A 22,473-nucleotide genomic window follows, 5' to 3' on the forward strand; every position below is an offset into this window, starting at 1 on the left:
CTCAGATCTGAGGGACCTCTGAAAAGGGTTCGGGGGGGGGGGGGCGAGTCTCAAATACCGAGGTGACTTCATCTGAAAATTGTCCCCAGGTCCTCCGTAAATCCTTGGGTGGCTCTGCCAACTAACCACTGCGCCACCCAGCGGAGTGTGCGCCAACGTGTAATAACGCGAGGCTCGCCGTGAACCTTCTGCCCGTCTCCTTTGCTTTCAGGGGATTCTAGGCAACCTGTCGAGTGGGAAGTCTGCGCTGGTGCATCGCTATCTCACGGGCACGTACATACAGGAGGAGTCTCCCGAAGGTAAAATAAACATCCAAGCTTGCAGCAGGGGCTGTGGTGTCTGTCTGTGCATATGCTGTCGTTGGATGGATAGTCAAAGGTAACTTGGTAATGGGTGCATCCCTCCTGTTGCTTGTTCACGCCACTGTTGGCAGAAGGACCTCCAGTAGAGGGAGCTCCATTAGGGGACCACTCTCGATGGTGTTTTCTCTTCTTCTTTCATGCTGGATAATTGTACTTGTAAGAGGCGGTTGTTTTGTATGTATGCTGAACTTTTTACGCACCGTACGTAGCCAACCGTGCTAATCGGAGGTACAGGGGAAGGACAACAAACTTAACACCAAAAGCAGTTCTAAAGAAATTAGTTTTCAATGTAGATTTAAAAGTACGTAGCTCCAGTGGCTTCCCTATTATCGGAAGGAAGAGCGTTCCAGACGGTCGCAAAAGCGCATCTGAAATCACGCGATGCGGTAATCGTCTTTGTTCGATGGCTAGCCAAAAGCCGTTGCTTCGAGGATGACCAGAAGTTCGCGTGATGATGGTATTGGTGGTTCATTTGCGGAAAGCACTTTGTGTGTTATGAGTGCGACCTTTTAATCTACACTGCACCACACGCGACCTGCCAATGTACTAACTGCGGAGCATCATATTATCTTGCCACGTGCAGAAGTGGGAGGGGGGTTTAAGAGACTTGCGCCATGTTTTGACTGGCGGGCCGGGAGAACGAACTGGCCACCTTTGGATTAGCCTAGAAATTAGACATCGCAGCAATACACTCCACTCCTCCTGACACGGTTGTCTGGCTTGACCACCTGAATGTAAAATTGTCGTTGTAGCTCTGCATCTACATCATCAGCCATATGAAAGAAGAAGCCTAGAAATAGCTTCAGCTGATGTGTGGTGGATTTAGTTGACGCCTCCGTAGAATACTTCGGATTTCACAGCGGTTCACTGGTTGGTGGTCGGTGGCCCGGTAGCCGTTTCCACAATGGCACGTGCCGCTGCAACACGAACGCTTTTTGAGGGTTGTCCTTGAGAAAGAAACCTTCTCCACAAAGTCTCATTGTCCGACATGCTTTTTGGGTTAGATCGCTTAAAACACAAACTTTATTATGGATTATAATGGTCGCGAAAGCCTACGTGTTAAACTGTCAGTAAAGTGTTTGGCTTTTGTTGAGAGTAAGGTGGATTTAAGTGGACGATTTATGAAGTTAATCAAACGCGTTGTAAAATCTTCCAGTGACGTTAACCTGGGTTATGTTTAAAACAAATGTGCATGTGGGTTATCATTGCAATTTGCAGGACACCACTCAAATATGCAGTTGTTGTGGTGGGTAAATGGTGGTGGCAGTGAGGTTGGAGGTGGTGGTTAGCAGGCATGTAACAATTAGTGTATTGATCAATGAAAATCTGGTCTCATGTTCCCAATAGGTGTTGTTAAATGTGTTTGTGTAAGAAACCATTACTGTGGTGACCATGCAAATTACGAGCATGTCTTTAGGCGATTGGAGTAAATGAGACAATATACTTTACAATGAAGCTATCTTAAAATATATATTCGCACACACACAGTTTGTGAGTTATCAGGTTTTTATTTTGAAGGAGAACCCTCAATTGTATATTTATGCATTTGTTTGTATGCAGCAAGTGTGCTGGCTGAGATCCGTGGGTTCGTGTAATTGTCGTCTGTACATCTCGTGTGTGTGTTGAGTATTGGTCTCTGTTGGTATGTCTTGTTCTGTGATCATCTCGTGTGTGTGAGCATTGGTCACCAGTGTGTCTGTGTTGTGTGTACATCTCGTGTGTGCGTATTGAGTATTGGCCTCCTGGGTTTGTGTTCTGTGTACATGTGGTGTGTGTGTGTTGAGCATTGGCCTCTGTCCTTTCAGGGGGCCGCTTTAAGAAAGAGATCGCCGTTGAAGGTCTCAGCTACCTCCTCCTAATCAGAGATGAAGGGGGACCTCCAGAGGCACAGGTTAGTAATGTACGGGCGCACGAGTGTTCAAAACGTGCACACACGTTTCACGCGGCTGACCAGCAAGAGCGTTGGCGTCACAGGAAACAGAAACGGTTCTGATTATGAGGATGGTGGTAAACGATATAAAAACTCATTCAATCAATATTTATTTTACAGCGCCAATATCGCCCTCATTAAAGTGGGCATCAGTGCACATCAAAACAGAACGGGAATTATACATGGGGCACGAAGCAACAGGGATGAACGATTAAACCGTCACAACCTCAGCGGCTTGAAACCGGCTCAGCAGAGTAATGATAAGAAAGACAAAAATAATTTTGTTAACAAAGACAAAGATCCCTCATTAAAGACGGCGTGGTGGTAGATGAGGGGGTGGGTGTCCAGCACCGACTCTCTGCTGCCTTTGCTTGCCCCCCCCCCGCCCCCTCCCCCTCCCCAATGCTGATGTTTACACATCGCACAAAGTACTTATTTAAGGCTGAGTTAACTTAGGAGAGGGGCTCCTAGACTGGTTCAAATATTCTCCACCGATATTGGTCCTAAGCGGGAATCGAACGCAGGTTGCCGTGTTCGTAGTGCAGTGTGCTAACCACTGTGCCACCGCTCCCCAGCAGAGCTGTAACTATTCGTCTCCCTGTGCCGTCAAACACGCAAGGCGAAAGTCCAGGCGTTTCCACTTTGATCTGTCACGAACAAGTTGTTCCAGGTCTCGTATGTCGTTAAGTGCTTTGGTGTCTGATGTTATTGAACGATGAAGTGTCCCTCTAGGCAAGGGGTCGGCAACCAAAATAACAAGAAGAGCCATTTCTTTCCAATTCGGTACAAAATTCAGTATTTCAAGAGCCGCAATGCATCTGAGTACATACTGTACATATCGTCAAGAAGTAGCCTGTAAAGAGCCGCATGCGGCTCCGGAGCCGTAGGTTGCCGACCACTGCTCTAGGCCAACCTCCCTTGTGTGTGAACCGCTTGGGTTTCTGGTCGAACTCCTCCTTTGAAATTCCTCTCATCTGCCTTGCAGAGTACTTGAGCCAAGTAGATCCCTCACTTTGCACGTGTGCTAGAGTAGCCGCTGGTATTCCCTCTGCTGTGAATAACAATAGAAAGTTGCCAACCTGTCGCCACCCACCACCCCCCTCGCCCCTGTCGCTCACCACAGCAAGGAGCAAAACAAGTTAAAGTCAAAGTTATTTTCTGCTCCATTGAGCTCTAAGGCGGTGCTCATCTCCCAATGTCATGGGCCTATTGTGGAAATGCCACGTTCCTATGGCGGGGACAAGTTTATCCACAGCTCTCCCGCAGTTTACTCTCCACAACGTGGTACTAATTGTATCCACCCCTGGAGTATGATTGACCGAGTCAACACCCAACCAGGATTTTTAACTCGCAACCTTCTGATTGCGAGCCGCTCGCTCTGCCGCTGAGCAACCTGGCCGGTTCATGGTCTCAACAACACAGCGGGATCCATTTATGGGACGTGCCCTTCACCAACCCGTGCTGACCAGTGTGGTAAAGTATAGTGAAGTAACTCTTATAACTGACATGACATTTTGAGGCCCTTGTCCAGCAGTGGATTGACAAAGGGCTGTAGCATTATTCACGTTAACGACGAAGATGGCAAGTGTTTTGTTTGCGACTTGTACATCACTGCTAATATGGTCCGTTCATATTTTTGTGCTCGTTAAAAACTGTTTCCCCGTGGCACACCACAGGAAGGGGCGTAGAGTCCAGAATACAATGTGTGGAAAAAGAGAAAGGACTAGAAGAAGGAAGGGATGGCTGGGATGGAAGTCCCCAAAGTAGACAAAGAAGAGGCCACAGGCTCAAGATGAGCAGCAGGTAGAAAGGAGTAGCGCCGGGCAGTGAGGAGAGGAGGGGAGAGAGGGAATGACCGGGTCTGAGATGTCGGGGATGGGAGGTTGATCATGAGAGGGGAGGGAAGAGAGGGAAGAGGGAACGGAGGAGCAAGGGCACGTGAGCCTGCACGGAGCAGAGTGTTTTCACAGGGGGCGGGGAGATGGGAGGGATTCAGAGTTGGGGGTTGTCACACGCATAAGTCATGTGGTTTACGGGAGGCTTTAGCCGATTCAGATTTCTAGATAGACATTGATTATGAGTTGTACTGCACCTGTTTACAATAACATTAATAGTAGGTTGTACCAGCACTTGAACACTCTGTACACTACATACTTCACTGAATCCCAAACTGTTATTTGTTTTTCCCTCGGTCAATGTTCTCGAGTGAGAGGTCACTCATTCACCTTTGCTGCCACTAGTCTGGAACTCCCTTCCCTCAGCCATCAGTGCTATCGACTCCCTGCCCCTGTTCAAGTCCAGGCTCAAGACTTGCCTTTATTCCTATGCCAATAACTGACCAACTTTTTCTATCAATAAATATGCCAACGGTTTCTGTACAGCGTCTTTGAGATGACGTAGCATTTAGATCAGGGGTCCCCGGGCTACAGACTGGTCCCAGTCCGTGGCCTTTGAGGAACCAGGCCGCACAGCAGGAGGTGAGCGGTGAAGTCCGCGCGTGGCCCGCCCCCATTATTTTATTATTTACCACTTCCGTCCGCGCCTCTTTCCCGCACCGCGCACTTGTCTCAGTCACAGTTTTGGTAAGCCCACAAGCTGCTAACCCCTAGTAGCCAAAATTAGTAAAAAAACAAACGTCGCCTGGAGAGCTTCTTTGAAAAGGGGGAAAGACGCAATAATGAACCCCCCCTCCCCCCGGTCCGTGGGAAAAATTGTCTTTCACGAAACCGGTCCCTGGTGCCAAAAAGGTTGGGGACCGCTGATTTAGATGAAGTAGCATTTCGATTACATATAATTGAGCAGTGTATTGTAAAGTTTTAACCAACAGAGGGCATCACAGTCCAATGCACAGACATTCTCAAACACATTGCATGTATATACGGTGCAGTATTATAGAGCATGGGTATATTTATTAATTTCATAATCAACAAATATTTTTTTGTTGGCCCCAATGTTATCCCAGCTGTGCTTATCGGTGTGGTGGAGATAGAATGGACAAATATTGAGAACTCTCACAGAGCAATACATCACCTCAGGGGTTAGAGAACGGTCCACAGAAGGAGCTGTCACAGAACTACTTCTGATATGTCTAGTAACCTCTTATCCACACTAGGGGGCATCACTCCCACCTGTCCTGCTAAAAAGAAAAATGTGTGTCGCATGACAATAGCGTTTTTATTTTTACTTTTATTCGTTTAAATGCAGTTTTATTGTTGCAGGACAATAAAGTTTTTTTTTTACTTTTATTCGCTGTAATTTTGTTCTATTAAGTGCAAAACTAAATTTAATGATTGGGGTTTTTGTGTGTGGTCAATAGTGAATTGGCTGAGATTGTCCGCTCACTGCACTTGAGAATCTGGTTTGCTCATGGATTTGAAATCAGGTCACTCCTTTTGAGAAAGGATAAATGATTAAACAATATAAATCAGATGTTAAAGAGAAAAATAAATCTAAATTTTTTAAAAATTGAACCGTAGTCCAACTCTTGACAATGAATTGAATTGCCGGTTGGGGGAGGGGTGGGATGAATCATTACCCTCCACGGTGAAGATAGGAAGCCCCCTTAATTATAGCAACATGTTACAATATAGCAATTAAATTAAGAAATTTATTTTCTTGTATGAAGAAAAACGACAATTATTTTACCACCGTTTGTGTGTGTGTGTGTGCTGAGGTGAAGCAGTGGTACCTTGGTTAGTGAAGCTACGCTATGAACCTGAGTTTGATTCCCAGCCACAGTCAACACCAGTGGAGATTGATATCTGAACCGATCCTTGCTGTACTGTATTTCTACGCTCCCGCATCTATGCTGCCTGTCTTCACCTCCGATGAGCACGGTTGGCTACGTGCAGTGCGAAAGAAGTTAAACATTCATAATACATTCACCAACCAGCACTGACCTGCATGGTGAAGTTTGATGAGCAACCAATTTGCAACCAATCTAATAATTAAAGAATAATAACGTTCAGCCATTTGTCAATCAAATTAATCGATATGTAGCAATCATTGCCCCTCTATTGGCAGACCAGTGCCCCAGGTCACTCTAGCCAATGAGACTATCCTGGTCTTCTTTCAATTCTCACCTGGTCAAACAAAAAATGCTAAATTGCAACTAGGGATTTCGCGACCAATATCCAAAATAGAGTTTTTTCCCGGTCAGATCGCGTAAATATAAATGTGTCGTTAAACTCGCCACCACCCGACATAGCCAATTAGTAAAGTTTGTCACGTAAACAAAACGTGCCAATTCGCTACTAGTTCAGCATACCGGTGTGTTCGGAGAGTAAACCCACAATATTTACCATCCAGTACCGTGACGTTTTGCCGGTAATTACAACCAGCCTCATCGGGCGACAGCCAGAGTTGTGGAGAAATCCTCCTGTTTAGGTTTTAAACGGAGGGATAGATGTGACGTCACTTGTGAGCCAATCATAATTAAAATTGATGAAGCACCCTTAAACAGTCGTTATCAGGGCGCTAATCAGGTGCGGGGGGGGGGTAATGTGTTCATAAATTACAATGCATATCCATTGAATGCACTCCTGGATGAACGCCTCCAAATGTTGTATTTGTAATGCGTGCCTGGTTTGACGTTATTACGTCATTGTGCTGGTGTCACTGCGGTTTGATAAAGTGAAGGCAGGAAGGTTGGTGGTACTGGTTCAGATATCGCTCGCCACTAATGTTAGCCATGGCTGGGAATCAAACTCGCGTCACTGGGTTTCCGGTGCAGCGGAAAAAGCCAAATGCTGTCAGCAAGAGGTGTCGTGTTGTAAAAGTGCATTCAAATAGAACTGACTGAAAGCAGCCATGCTTACCATTGGCTTCTCTATAGCCTATAGTGCTGTCAGTCATCATTAGTGCTGGCTGATAACAAATTATGCCAAATTGTTAAATACATAATAAATTTAGAAATTCACCAATTTCATTATTTAACACTGCCTCAAAAGAGAGCTTTGTATTGTTTTTTTAAACGGGTGATTGTGCACGATTGCCCATGCAGTCCCTTAATGGATTGTTTACGAATTACATTGTTTACGAATTACATTATAATTGAATTTTGCATAAATCAACAAGTCGGGGTCTCACTTCTGCCAGCTAATCACCAATGTAAAACATTACTGAGCAAAAATTCCAAGGGTGGCCTTACTTATGGTGTAATGATAATTATTGATAATAATTTTGGGTAGAGCTTGGGCTAAGTGGTGCGTGCACTCGGCTATGGACCTGACAAACCATTTAAAAAAATATATATTTTTTCTTAATTTTATTTTCGGCCACGGCTAGCATCAGTGGCGGCGAATGGAATCTGAACCAGTCACGGGCTAATTCCCAGCTGCCTTTTCACCAAACCACATTGACCAGCATGGTGAAGTATGCTCAATCCCCATAACTGACACAGTATGGAGAAGTCTACATCCAGCAGTGGATTGAAAAGTGGTTGCAAGTTATTCGTTATTGTATCGCCTTCTTAACGGCTCGCTAGTGGCACTGTTTTTTTTCTATTGTCAGTATTGTTTTACCATCTTATTTAATACATGTTTACGTTATTGCTATAAAACAACACTTACGGTTGCTACTACTGACAAAACAATTACTTCGCACTCATTCAATGTTTCCACTCATGACTACCACAGACTAAGATAGCGATAAATAAATAAATATATAGAGCTCGTGCGTAGGTGCCAGGTTGACTATTAACACCGCAGGACAACTTAGAGGCTTTAATCCAGCAGTGGATTAGGGCTCTGAACTGAAACTATTAACAATTTTTAAAAAAATTTTTACCAGGTAAGGCCCACTGACCTTGACAGCTCTTTTTCAGAAGCGCCTGCGGCCACAAATTATAGCTCAACGAAGCGACTTGTAACGTGGAAATGTAAAGCAGCCAAGTGCTTTAAATGCATGTTGATTCTAAATGTGGAGGGAAAAACCAGAGGACCCGGAGAAACATTCACGCCTCCACGGGGAGAACATGCAAACTCCAAATATACAGGTGTCAGGGTCGGGCTCGAACATACGACCTCCTGCATACCAGGCGAAGTAGTTAACATCTCTCCACCATGGCGCCCATGTCTGATGATGCTGATCATTGATGATGATTAATATAAACAGCACTCGATCCAATAGTTAGCATGTCTGATCTTTCTCTTTGTGCGTGTGTCATCATCACGATCTATAGGCAGAGAGCCCTGTAGGTGTCCACTGCACGTTTCGTCATTTGTTCCCACTTTCATATGTTTGGTGCCATTATGCTCAAGTAGTGCACATCTTTCTGCGTGCGTGCGCGTGTGTTCGTGTATGTTTATACGTGTGTGTAGTTTGCAGCGTGGATGGACGCAGTGGTGTTTGTGTTCAGCCTCGAGGATGAGATCAGCTTCCAGACGGTCTACAACTACTACTCGCGTCTCTCCGCGTCGCGCAACATGGCCGATATGCCCATCGTGCTCGTTGGGACGCAGGGTGAGCTTGGACCTGTCGCGCAAAACGGAACGGTTAACCGATCGTAGCGTTTCGCTGCAAATGACGAGAAACTCGTGGGGACATAAAATTTACCAAGTAGTAGGTAAATGCTGGCGGAAGGCCCTCCACTCGAGGGAAGATCTAGAGAGGCCCTCTTAAGTGGATATTTGATCTAAACACATGAGGTGGTGGTGCTCAGATCTGCTTATAGCCCTGGACGGGTGGCGGATATTCTACATTCCTATGCCTAGAGCTAGTCATTCTATGACTGTGGTAAAAACGTAACGCGTATGCACACATACCATTTCATAGGCATGCAAAGGTACGTTGATACAAATATTTTCTCATGCATACTGTAAATGCAATAGTTTGTGAAATAAATGACCGGTTCTAAGTTGCACTTTAAAAATAAAGGTCAACTAGCAGCCCCGCACGTCCACTGGACTTGACCTTCCGTCCGTGCCTCCAGCCAGCAATACTTTTTAATATAGTATGAAGTTGGGGGTGTATTTTAATCCAGTTGATGTGTCTGTGTGTGTGTGGACAGATTCTTATAACTTTGTAATGCAATCTAAATCGTCATTTACGGAATTCCACATCGAATGCGTCTAGTCGTCTCGTCACAATGTGGACATTAAAATACATTTCATATAATCTTTTATATACATAAACTAATTTCGTTAAAAAAGCTTTTCATGTTTAGTTTGTTGTCCTTCCCCCGGTGGTGCGAAAGAAGCTCAACATGCATACATGGAGACTACGGTGCTTACATTGTTATGCATGCTACATGCGTCGCGATGATACGGATGTTCAAGTTGTCTGTATTATCTCACCGTCGCGTCGTCCCCGTCGTCTTGGCAACGACGACGACCTCCACCTCGTCGTCATTTTCGGCGGAGCAGATGCCATCAGCGCCGCGAATCCGCGCGTCATCGACGACGCGCGCGCACGCAAGCTCTCCGGCGACCTCAAGCGCTGCACCTACTACGAGACGTGCGCCACCTACGGACTCAACGTGGAGCGCGTCTTCCAGGACGGTACTTGCCGCGACGTGCCACCACTCGTCCGCGGAGCGGTTGGGCGGTTGGGCGGGGGGTGGGGGTGCTCCTTAAACTCAAGTCCTACTTCTAGATTTGAAGCTTTCGTGACTGCAAGGATTCATACTCTTAGTTCTTTCGGTAAAGTCACGTAGGTAAAAAATGAAATTAAAATTAATAAAAAATAAGCTTGTGTTGCCTCCGAAACGTCGTGATTTTATTGTTTTTATTTTATTAATTGTAATAAAATTTTTTACCTATGTGACTTTACCGAAAGAACTAAGAGTATCAAGTCCTACTCTGGGGAAGGCGGAGAAGCGGTGAGGGGAGGGGGGTGTTTTTGTGCGATTGTCAACCACCGGGGGTGTGCGTCGCGTTTTGCCGCACGATTTGCACGAGGTCAGGAAAAGGTCGCAACGTAGTGGGTCACGAGGACTGCAGAGTCTGGTCATCGCTGGATCAGAAGGTTTTTCGTTTCTTTCAGCGAAATTCTGATTCGGTATGGCTCATCCATTTTTTTTATTTTGAACAAATAATGATGAATTAATTCAATGTCCTCAAATGCTCTGCAATCACTGTGTTACTTCGACGCTAGAGGAGTATTTGAAATGAATCATTGCAATACTGCCAAGTTATCAGCTGAATCTGGTAACGATGCCAACTTTTGTGCGACCAAAAAGTGACAACTTGGTGTTGTGAGATTCTCTATTGTGTTTCCTGTTGGCACAGTTGTGCCACTTGTCTGTCATGGTACGTGCGTCGTTGTTTTTTATTTTGTCGACCTTACAGGTAGTAAACATCACATCCATCACGGCCTTGTCGGACACGATCATGTCCCCAGAAAGCAGCAAATCTACATTTTTGTGTTATCTCCTCTCTGATAAAGTGCAATAACAGGAAGTCTCCATGGAGGGAAAGTTATAGAAGCGATGAAGCTTAACTATTGCCTTGGCACTAAGTCATTCTACGATCAAGTTTCAAGTTTTATATAATTTATCAAGGTAAGAACCAAAGAGACCAGGATAGTTTCTGTTACAAGAGGGAACCTGGATGACCAAAATGACAGAAGCGAAACTATTCAAATAAAGGACAACGATGAAGCAAGTAGGAATTAGATCAAAGACAATTGTGTCACGTGAGAAATCGTCACATGCCTACGAATGACTAAAGGAAGAAGTTGTCCGGCATGACAAAATTCCGCCTTTTTGTCTGTGATATCGTGGACGAAAGCAGTCGCTGGTGGTATGAGGAAGACGGGAGCCTTTTGTATTGCTTCCAGGCTCGTGCCTATGATGGATCACGGGGGGGCGCTATTAAAGAGAAAGAGGTCTTTCTCCAACCTGCTTTCTAGAAAGGGGCCCTTTTATATTTCTTTCACCGGGTGGAAGGTTGGGGTCGTCAAATGCGAGCACCCAGATCCGGTCATAATTTTAAAAAGGATCTTTATTTAACTTTAGTTTTGCCTGATGCGCGTGTGCAAAAGCGTGTGGATTATTTCTTCTCGCTGTGGAGTAAAAAAAAATGTGGTCCTCCTCCGAGTGCGCTGAAAACATGGCAACACATACATACACTGTGTTGACGATTGTTTTTTTAAAGGCATTCAGATTACAAGTTATGGTAGCGCAGCCTGCTAAATAATTTGCCGCCTTGCAGAGCGGAATCAGTTGCGTAGCCACGACTTGAATTTTCACGGAATATATCCTGAAGCGCTGGCTGACCTGAAGGTGGCACGTGACTAGTGTTCACAGTGATAACAAGATGTATAATGGATGTGGTGTGAAATTAAGTCTGTTACACGGATTTGGGGTGGGGGGGGCAGTTTTCAGTTCATTCCTTGCACCATCCTCCACGCCAATTACACTAGGCTACTGGATAAAATATTTTTTGATATTTTTAAAACCTCCCCCCATTTAAAACATTGCTGCCACTGTGGTGTAACGGTGAGCGCACTGGACTTGCAATCTAGTGGTCGCCGGTTTGATCCAATCTCCCGTCGCGGCAGTTGAAACAAGAGTGCAAGTCTCTTAAATCCCCTGCTGCCTCTGTCCGAAATTATTTTTTTTGAAAACGAATTTCTTTAGAACTGCTTTTTGTGTTTAGTTTGTTGCCCTTTCTGCGCACCTCCCGATTAGCATGGTTGGCTACGTACGGTGAGAAGTTCAACATACATAGAGCAGTGTAAATGGGTACACCGCAGTAAGTTCATCGTGTGTGGTGGGTCGAAGTGTGGGTACCATTTTCACTTGCAAAACATCCGACCGGTGTGGAAGAGCATGCTAAAAACACCCTCTAGAGGAGCTGTTCTCGACCCCTTTCTATTGGAGCCCTTTGAGCAGCATTGGCATTGAGCGATTAATTGCAGGGCTGTACCTTTACCTCTTTGCCCTCGCCTCCGTTTAACGGAAAAGGTAATTATGAGTTTTGATGGTGACTACACATCGATGTGGGCTTCGTGCATCTGTGTGGTTTTGGTGCTGAGCCTCGAAAAAGCGACAACGATATTCTACAGGATGACCCTCCACGGGGAGCCTGGTAATTAAGCCGAGCCTCGTTAGAGCGCTTAAATCCTGTGCCTGTCACGTTCTGGCTTGTCATCGTTAGCTGGGGTGAGCTGCCAAGCGACCCTTGTGAACTGCGGATAACGCGGAGCGCCGCGGCGGTAAAAATGCCGGCCGAGAGTTTTTTTTCTTCCCCCAATTAAAGCGCTATCCTCCCGACGTCAAGTTCGGTTTCGCAAAACATAAGTGGAAAGCTAATACCTTTCTGCACTTTAGTTGTACTTTGCTATTTTTAGAATCTGTATTTTGCGGAGGGGAAAAAGAAGAGTTGTTATTATGCAACCCCAGCAATTATATCCATCGGTGAATACTGGTTTTCCTCGCTTTATGCGGGTTCTGTTTGTGCGATTTTTGCATGGGGGGCTAACCTCCCTCTGATTAGCACGATTGGCTACATACGGTGCGAAAGAAGTTCAACAAATATACATTTCTATCTAAAAGTCATGATATTATGCGGTTTGAATTCACACATGCGGCCTTACCTTGTAAAGTATAGTATATGCAGTCGGTCATTGGGGATGTTGAACCATACTTCGCCGTGCTAGTAAGTGCAGGTTGTTGAACGGTGGGATCATAAACAGTTCAGACATCACGAATCACCTCTCTGACATTAAAATCTGGATTTAAATACACCTGGAGTACATATATGTGTGTGTGTGGTTGTATCATAAAATTACAATTGCCCTCTCCGCACCAATGTAATAATAGGATGTGTTGCTAATATCAGAACTGTGCTTGTATAAGGCACACTTATATGCATGTTCTACTGCATCTGAAATGTTTATTTACGCACGCATAACAATTTTATTTTGCAGGTGAGTTCGTGAAGCGGTGCCACCTGTTATGGGTTAAAGAGGTTTTAATTAACGTCACTCGATGGGGCTGCTGCAGTTCGTGGCATCTGGGAACCTCGCACTTGATAATTAATGCGTTTTTCATTTAAAATAAAAGTCGTACATTTTACACAAGCGGAATGAATACTTGCGTTGGAGGATTGTGTTCGTATGATTCGGCAGATGGAAGGAAGCAATGGCAAGGTGTTGTGGTGGCGGTGCAGCAAAATCCATTGATGTACTCTGCTTCTTTGCTCCCTTGTCTATGCTCCTTCATTGACCCGCCGGTGGCCAGCGTGGCAATGTTGTGCTCAAATATGCCCACACGACACGCACAGCATAGGGATGAGGCCCTCATCCAGCACTGGTTATACAAAAGGGCTGTACGAACGCAATTATAACATTTTTTTTTATCTCATCCACCTTCAACAGTTTTCTAACCGTGCAATCGATGCCCAGGCTTCATGTTAGCTACGCTTCAGATCTTGTAACACGTCGGTAAGCCCTCTGCCAACGTTTCGCCATCGTGTGTGTTACCCGCCGTGATTACGGACCTTTAGTCGGTTTGACAAGTTTGACAGCTTGTCAGGTTTGACAAGTTCTCGTGTGTATGTGTGAGTGTCTGTGTGTGTATGTGTGTGTGTATGTATGTATGTTGTGGGGAGCGGTAGTGTAGCGGTTAGCGTGCTGCGCTATGAACCTAGCGACCCGGGTTCGATTCCCGCTCACGGCTAACACCAGTGACGATTATCTGAACCGGTCCTGGGCCTCCCCTAGGTCGACTCAGCCTCAAATGAGTACCTGGTGTGGTGTGTAAACATCGCCACTGGGGAGACAAAGGTGGTCGGGCGTGGTGCTGGCCACCCACCCCCTCGTGTACCGTTCCGGCCTTCATAGGTGCTCGCTAACAGCACTTGCCCCTACAGTCTGTTAAGGCTATACGGGGGATCTTTATCTTTGTATGTATGTATGTGTGTGTATGTACGTGTCTGTGTATGTACGTGTGTGTGTAGCCACAGTGTGGGGAGCGGTTAGCGCGCTGCGCTATGAACCCGGCGACCCGAGTTCGATTCCCGCTCATGGCCAACATCAGTGATGATTATCTGAACTGGTCCTGGGCCTCCCCTAGGTCGACTCAGCCTCAAATTAGTACCTGGTGTAAACATGGGGAGACGAAGGCGGCCGAGCATGGTGCTGGCCAACCACCCCCTTGTGTGCCGTACCAGCCTTCATCGTTGCTCCCTAACAGCACTTGCCCCTAATAGTCTGTGAAGGCTATACGGGGGGATCTTTGCTTTGTCTGCCACTACAGTGGCGTGATGGTGGTATCTTCCTCACTTGGTATGCAGGAGGTCAGGGGTTCGATCCTGACCCTGACGCCTGGATATTTGGATCTTGCATCTTGCACATTGTCCCCGTGGTCGCGTGGATTATTTTCTCTGGTTCCTTCCACATTTAAATTCATTCATTAAGAGTATTTGGCTGCTATAAATTTCCGAATGATAAGCCACTTCGTTAAGCTGTCATTTGTGGCCAGGTTGCTTCTGCAAAAATAAGCTAATAGCCTTTACCTGGTAAAATAAAATAGTTTAGTTTTATTTTTGTGTTTGTTTTAGTAATTTGCTTACCTTTCCTGTACCTTCCATTCCCATCGAGTTTTTGTATCGTTTGTTGTAACGTCCTGACCCCGTGCCCGCACTGAACATCGCAAAAAAGAGCATCACAGCTCATCGGATTCCTCCAGCATATTAAACATTTTGATTCTGCGTCTGTGTGTGTGTGTGTGCGTGCATCGCCACAGTCGCTCAGAAAGTGGTGGCGATGCGCAAGAAGTCCCAGCTCTCCGTCGGCCCGTGCCGCTCGCTGCCCAGCTCCCCCAGCCACATCCTGGTGCATTCCGCCTCCACCCCCTCCGCTGCCGTTGGCCAGGTGAGGAAGCGCGGCCCCACGCACTGGCGATCCCAAGGAGGTCACGTGTCGCCGGAGACTGCTACAGCGTTGTTTTCACTTTCGCTGCTGTACAGCTCTGGAATTTATGTTCGGTTATCCTGACTGTAAACGTACGCAAACGGAGGGCAAACTGATGACGTGCACGTACATCATCGGAACGGGAAAGGGTTAATGGTGTGTGTGTAAATTCTAGGTGGTGGAGGAGGAGAGGAGGCAGCGCTGCAAGCGAGACTTTGTGCGAAGGCTCCTCATCCGTAGACGTAGACGTACATCATCCAAACGGGAAAGGGTTAATGTTGTGTGCGTGTGTGTAAACTCTAGGTGGTTGGTGGTGGTGGAGGTGGAGGAGGAGGCAGCATTGCGAGCGAGACTCTGTGCGAAGGCTCCTCATCCGTAGACGTGGACGTACATCATCCAAACGGGAAAGGGTTAATGTTGTGTGCGTGTGTGTAAACTCTAGGTGGTTGGTGGTGGTGGAGGTGGAGGAGGAGGAGGAGGCAGCATTGCGAGCGAGACTCTGAGCGAAGGCTCCTCTTCTGTCCCGTCGACGCCCGGCGGAGGGCCTCGTGACGCCTCCAAGTGCCGAGAGGGCCCAGCCCCGCCATTGTCGGCCACTCCGACCCCCGTGCACAAACCCTCGCGCTGGCGGTCAAACATCTTCGCCGTAAGTCACGTGGATGGGCAGCAGCGCGTTTGAGGCTTGTCGTAGTAGACGTTTATGGCTTGAGCCACTGGTTTCCCTGGTTATTTTTTTACCTCTTTCTTAACTATGGCCTTTAATTGAGTTGTGTGAATGTATGTTGAACTTCTTTTGCACCGTACATAGCCAGTCGTGCTAGTCGGAGGTTCGGGAGAAGGAGAAACCTTGGTTTTGGTGTGCTATGTTGTTTGCGAGGGGGCACATTAAAATTTATATTTTTATTTTTTTCGAATTGCTATTGACTTGTACAGCATTGTGAGATGCAGTTTTGCATGCACGACGTTATATCCAAATTAATTGTTTTCATCATTATTAATTCTGCAGATGTTTTAATGGTAGATACATGATGTTTGTAACACAGTATCCAGGTTCAAGCACACTTAGCTCCTGAAATGAGGGGATAATTCATTGGTCGTAGGAGGAAACCCACTCTTGGAATGGTAGAATCCATTGTTGTGTAAGGGATCTGCGAGCCACCCTCACGAGCACGCACCATGCAAGACACGACATCTCCGCTCTCACTATAACACGCACCAATCACACGTGCGGGAATGCGCTGGATGGGAGTCAGGGGTTCTAGATTTTAAGTTTTCGTGACTGCAAGGATTCATACTCTTCAGTTTTTTCGGTAAAGTCACGTAGGTAAAAAAATTAAATAAATTAAATCACGAAGTTTCGGGCGCAACACAAAGCGTCCTTCAGGTGGAGACACACTTTAGCGGTTGTGCTTCCGCTAAGTTGTCCCCACCTGAAGAAGGACGCTTGTGTTGCGCCCGAAACGTCGTGATTTAATTAATTTAAATTTTACCTACGTGACTTTACCGAAAAAAACAGAGTATAGGGGGTCAGGGGTTAAAGGGCAGTGACGTCACCCGGACCAGGCGTGCCCAACGTGAATGTGTATTGGAAGCGAGGGCGGAGATGGAGGGGTTTAAAGGGGCTGTGGGACATGTGTTCGGGGTCGGTTTTGGAACAAGTGTTGCTGTGCGTTGGAGAAATAAAGAAGTCTTTTAACCATTCTCCGACTCCTCTTCAGTTGTATGCCATTTCCTGTCCACGTCATAGCACAAGTCTGCAAAACCCAGCATTCTCCCTTTCAAATTCTTACCAAGTTCTTAACCCTGCTGAGCTTTGGAGATCTGGTGAAATCTGTCCAATTCAACGACAGGTGGATGGACAGTTTCTCACAGTGGCGGAGCATCGTATTGATGATAGAAACGTACGTGCGATATCATTCACCCTGATTTAAAGCTTTCGTGACTGCAGGGATTCATATTCTTGGTTCTTTCGGTAAAGTCACGTAGAAGGGAAAATAATACAATAATAAAAATAAAACAATAAAATTCTCACGACGTTTCAATGGCACGGCTGCTTGTGTTGTGGCCGAAACGTCGTGAGAATTTTATTTAATTATGTTTTATTTTTATTATTGTATTATTTCCCTTCTACGTGACTTTACCGAAAGAATCAAGAATAGAATTCACCCCATTTGTATGCGCCCGTAGTAAATTATGATGTCGAGTGAAACCCCGAAGTCAAGATGTTGAGCTTTTTTGTCTCTTTTTCTCTCTTCTTTGCGTTTGAAGTCGCGGAAAGGCAGCGACTCGGACAAGAAAAGCCTGGACGGGAAATCGGACAGCATCGGCAGTGGTCGAGAGATCCCCATTAAACAGGTAAAGGGGGGAGCAGTTAAGGGCACAATGAGGCACGGTTCATTCGATTAATCAAAAAGATCATAAGAGGTTTTATTCGTCATGTAATATCACCTCCCCCCCCCTCCCTACTTAAGCTAGGTATTAAAACATTGTACGAACAAGCTTGAAGATAAAATGCACTTGCGGAGAAAGCAATGAGGAAGTAGCGAGTCCCGAATTCCGTTCTAAACACACGGAGATGCGTAGTGCACCGGACCACAGCCGAAAACTCATTCCAGGCCCGAGGAGCAGATGTTTTAATGATAGATGCACAAATAACAATTGTAATCGGCTGCTTTTTGCATGCTTGATGATGATGAGAACTCTGGAATGAGGAACACATGGACTAAGGGAACATGCACAAGCTCGACGTTTCATATTGACTTGTGTAAATGAAGTAACTAGCCATCAAACAAAGATGGTCACTGCATCACGCGTTTTCAGATGCGCTTCTTTCCGATATTAGGAAGCCACTGGAGCTATGCACGTTTAAATCTTAGATTGAAAACTCATCCCTTGAGAATCGCTTCTCGTGTTCAGTCGTCTTTCACGCACGCCTCCGATCAGCACAGTTGGCTATGTATGGTGCGAAAGAAGTTCAACATCCATGAAAGGGATGATGTCAGGTGGTCAACAAACAGTCGAGTGTCAGCAAAATGAGGAAAGACGCCCAAGAGAGGATGTGAGCCACGGAGATGGAACGATCAAATCTGCTCGTGTGCGACAGCCGGATGGATTGCTGAATCGCAATACTGAGGGATGACAGCAGCTTGGGGAGATCACGATGATGATGATGATGGTTAATGAAGAAAAACTTATTTTTAAATGAAGAAGAGAGGTCTAGAATGCTGCAGACCAGTGGCGACATTATCCATGAAGAAACTTCACAGGAGAAATTTGGCAGCAGAGGCCAGCCGATCTAGAAACTTGCCAAGGGGGCACAGTCCTGAAATGTCAGGCTTTATACGTCGAACCCTTATAAAAATTATAATAAGACAATGTATATTTTTGTTATCGTAAATATAATAAAATACCCAAAAATATTTTTGGGGTCTTAAAAGGCGGGCGATCGCGGCTCTCCCCCCTCCACCCCCCACATAGCATCTGCTTCGTCGTGTTGCAGAAAGGAAGAGGAAACCGGTTTCAACTTTCAATGTCCCGTCAGCAGTGTCAGTGGCGAATTGCCCGATGATGCTGGATGCAATTACCAGCGAAACGTCGTACTCAAATTGTAAATGTTATGGTTTCATGCTTCAACACACCGGTGGGCTAAAGCAGTGAACTAATTGTCTTTTGTCAACGTGACACTTTTTTTTTTACTGATTGGCCGTGTCGGGTGGTGGAGGGTTACGACACATCTATAAATAACGCGATCTAAACCCAAAAACGTTGATTATGAGTGTCAGTGGTCGTTCTCAGTGTCGGGGGCCCGCGCTTTTGTCGTGCGGCGTGAATTGGATGTGGAATTGCGAAGACAAAACCTCTACCACGCCTCTCCAAATCTCCACAGCCTCCTGCAATTTCCATCCTGCCTTACTTTGAAAGCTTTGCGTCGGGCACACGGAGCACTTGACTGATCTCCTGTTATTAATGCATTACAGTATCAGTATAATTACTACTACTATTTTTTGCTCTCGCTTTATATGTCTGACTGGCGCTCTCTCCGACGAGTGATGATCATTATTAATCACCTCGGCACTGCCTTGGGATGCTTTCCTTAGACTAATTGCCCACATTTTGTCAAGATAATGGCGGTCACCGATGGTACAAACTGAGAGGCGAAGAGATCGCGGGATTGGTCGGGGGGGCGTGTTGCAAGGACGCACGGATGGGTTGAGTGGCACTAGGGCGGGACATTTGATCGAGTCTGTCCGGCACGGAGGGTTCATTGACTTCGACGGGTCACAATTTCCTTGTCGTTTTTCCTGCTTAAAAGTTTTCACGTGATATCTTGCCATGGAGTAACGGTGAAGCGCACCGGGCTTGCAATCCGGATGCCACCGGTTCAATTTGATCCCCTTGCACGGCAGTTGAAACAATCTCCACCCAGCGGTATCAATGGGTGTACACGCACAGTCGATCGGCAGGTTGCACGTGGTGAAATCAAGTGTGGGTACCCTCGCACCTCTACCAATATGTCTGGGCGGTGTGGGTGAGTAGACCAAAATACCCTTTATTGGGACATATTTAGAGCTCCATCTAGTGGAGGTACTTCCGCCAGCAGTGGATTGAGACGGTCATTTGCACGTTCGCACCTGTACCTTGTTTACACTGTGCTTGGCTCAGTCAAGAGGTTGTAACTGGTAATCTTGCTACTGTGAGTCAAATGGCTTACTCACAGTGCCACTTGTTTAGATAGAATCACGCTGTCTTTTTTCAAGAAGTTCTCTGTACGGTAACATTTTCTTGTCAAGTGCAATACAGTCGGGAGGTATTAAACGCATGAACGCGATTGCATCCTCAACATATGGTCCAAACAAATGTTTGTACCACAGCAGTTGTATCTGTTCCACCTGATGACGGTCGCTTGTGTTGCGATCGAAACGTCGTGATTTATTTTATTTTATGCCTATATGACTTTACCGAAAGAACCAAAGAGTATAAATGTGGTAAATTCACATCAACAAGGCGGCTTGGGAAAAGGTTACGAGTTTAAGAAATTATTTGCAAGTATTTTTGTTTCCCTCATCTGGTCCATACACACAGGGGGCAGAACACGACAATGAAACAAACGGGAGGGATTATTTTTGAAAGTTTACTTTCGAACCGGACAAAGCTATTTCTAATTGCCGAATCTACGTATCCTTACATGCCAGTTGTTTTCACTGGGAGTAGCTGATCGGTGTGAGGAATGGAGGAGCTCCATAGATATTAGACAGTCCGTCCGTCATAGACAGTGGAGGAGTTTAAATGTCCTTGACCTGCACCTATACATGTCTGCACACTTGTGTTTTTGTTGTTTTCGTTCAATCCCTAAACCTCTCTACCTTCCTGCCCTTGTAAAATATTTTTTCCACCACTGCCCCACCACCCCCCCCCCCCCGTTATCCCTTGTTCCCACAGGGTGTTCTGCTGAAGAGGAGCGGAAAGTCGCTCAATAAGGAGTGGAAAAAGAAATACGTGACTCTGTGTGACAACGGAACGCTCACCTACCACCCAAGCCTGCACGTGAGTTGTCGTCCGTTTCGAGATCTGTCGGTCATTGCGCGTGGCTACTTGCGTCCGGGCGGATCGTGGTCGAAGGGGCGGCTGCTATCGACAAACAGGTTGTCTCCGATTAGCGGTTAGCACGGTTGGATACATACAGTGCGAAAAATTTCAACATACATGCTGCCCATAGACTAACACTGCCCATAGAATCAGCACTGCCCATAGAATCAGCACTGCCCATAGACTAACACTACCCATAGACTAACACTACCCATAGACTGAACACTGCCCATAGACTAACACTGCCCATAGACTCAGCACTGCCCATAGACTAACACTGCCCATAGACTGAACACTGCCCATAGACTAACACTACCCATAGACTAACACTACCCATAGACTGAACACTGCCCATAGACTCAGCACTGCCCATAGACTAACACTACCCATAGACTAACACTACCCATAGACTGAACACTGCCCATAGACTAACACTACCCATAGACTAACACTACCCCATAGAAACGTCGTGATTTTTATTTTATTTTACTTTTATTAATTTTTATGTTTTACCTACGTGACTTTACCGAAAAAACCTAAGAATATGAATACTACCCCATAGACTCAACACTGCCCATAGACTCACACTACCCATAGACTAACACTGCCCATAGACTCAACACTACCCCATAGACTCACACTACCCATAGACTAACACTGCCCATAGATTCAACACTGCCCATAGACTCTACACTACCCCATAGACTCAACACTGCCCATAATCTCAACACTGCCCATAGACTCACACTGCCCATAGACTCAACACTGCCCATAGACTCAACACTGCCCATAGACTCAACACTGCACCTCCGATTACCACGGCTGGCTACGTATGTTGCAAAAAAGTTCAACATACATACGTACGTCATAGGCGGCTGCGAGGCTGTGCGGCAGGCGGCGGAGGGGAGTGCGACAGATCCTTAGTGGCGCTGCGCTTCTATGCCGCCACGTCTATATGCTCCCCTGCCTTCACCAACCCACACTGCCCAGGGCGGTGAAATACAGCCAGATAATCCCCATGTCTTCTACAGCATGGGGGGGGGGGCCTTATTTGGCATCAACGTGGTGAGGTAGGGTCATGTTATATCCCTCACCACCTGGATGACATGTGGAGGCCCTCATCCAGCAGCAGTGGATTGACAAGAAGGGCTGTACATGTGCTCGGAGATATTGGCTCTGTCCGTTATTCTCAAATTATGATTTCTTTACCCAGGAGACCCACGCTGAGTCTGAAGGCCCCTTTTCAAGAGGGTCCTGCATTGGGACGTTTGGCCAGCATTCTAAGCGGCTGGTTCGTGTACTTGTTCTCTCGCGAATCGATTACTGCATTGCCTCGCTGGTTCGTGTTTCAAATAAGGTCCTTGGTCGACGAAAAATTGTTGAGAATGTGGCAGTTGGGGTGCTTACCCGAACCCCATTGCGTGACCACATTTCTCCTGTTCTCTTATCATTTACACTGGCTTCCGGTCGTGAAACGAGTAGAGTTTAAGAGCCTTCTACTAGTTTTTAAAGCCTTGCATGGGCTGGCACCACCATATATTCACGAGTTAATTCATCCGGATACCCCCCTCAAGGTCGTTAAGACCTGCAGACTCCGCCCTTTTGTGCGTACCTCGATCCGGGCTGCATTCTTGGGAAGAAAGGGGCGTTTGCTGTGTCTGCGCCACGGTTGTGGAATTCCCTACCGTTGGAAATTATTTATTCCGACAATGTGGATACTTTTAAGTCTCGTCTTAA

The 22,473-nt window shown here is 46.2% G+C and overlaps 1 protein-coding gene across 3 annotated transcripts in view; it reads left to right on the forward strand.

Moving 5' to 3' along the window:
* LOC133349720 (arf-GAP with GTPase, ANK repeat and PH domain-containing protein 1-like) overlaps positions 1-22,473 on the forward strand; it is a 227,146-nt gene that overhangs the window by 10,914 nt on the left and 193,759 nt on the right. For all 3 annotated transcript variants that reach the window (XR_009755979.1, XM_061563407.1, XM_061563409.1), the window contains exons 3-10: positions 212-299; positions 2,168-2,253; positions 8,613-8,754; positions 9,657-9,791; positions 14,984-15,111; positions 15,593-15,796; positions 17,419-17,505; positions 20,590-20,694. Coding sequence is in view for 2 of the 3 variants with exons in the window: in XM_061563407.1 (XP_061419391.1) it covers positions 212-299; positions 2,168-2,253; positions 8,613-8,754; positions 9,657-9,791; positions 14,984-15,111; positions 15,593-15,796; positions 17,419-17,505; positions 20,590-20,694 (975 nt within the window). In the remaining variant the exon portion in view is untranslated. The remainder of the gene's footprint in view (positions 1-211; positions 300-2,167; positions 2,254-8,612; positions 8,755-9,656; positions 9,792-14,983; positions 15,112-15,592; positions 15,797-17,418; positions 17,506-20,589; positions 20,695-22,473) is intronic.

Source organism: Lethenteron reissneri, chromosome 31, assembly GCF_015708825.2.
Source record: "Lethenteron reissneri isolate LAM-NWPU_2019-01 chromosome 31, ASM1570882v1, whole genome shotgun sequence".
Lineage (NCBI taxonomy): Eukaryota > Metazoa > Chordata > Hyperoartia > Petromyzontiformes > Petromyzontidae > Lethenteron > Lethenteron reissneri.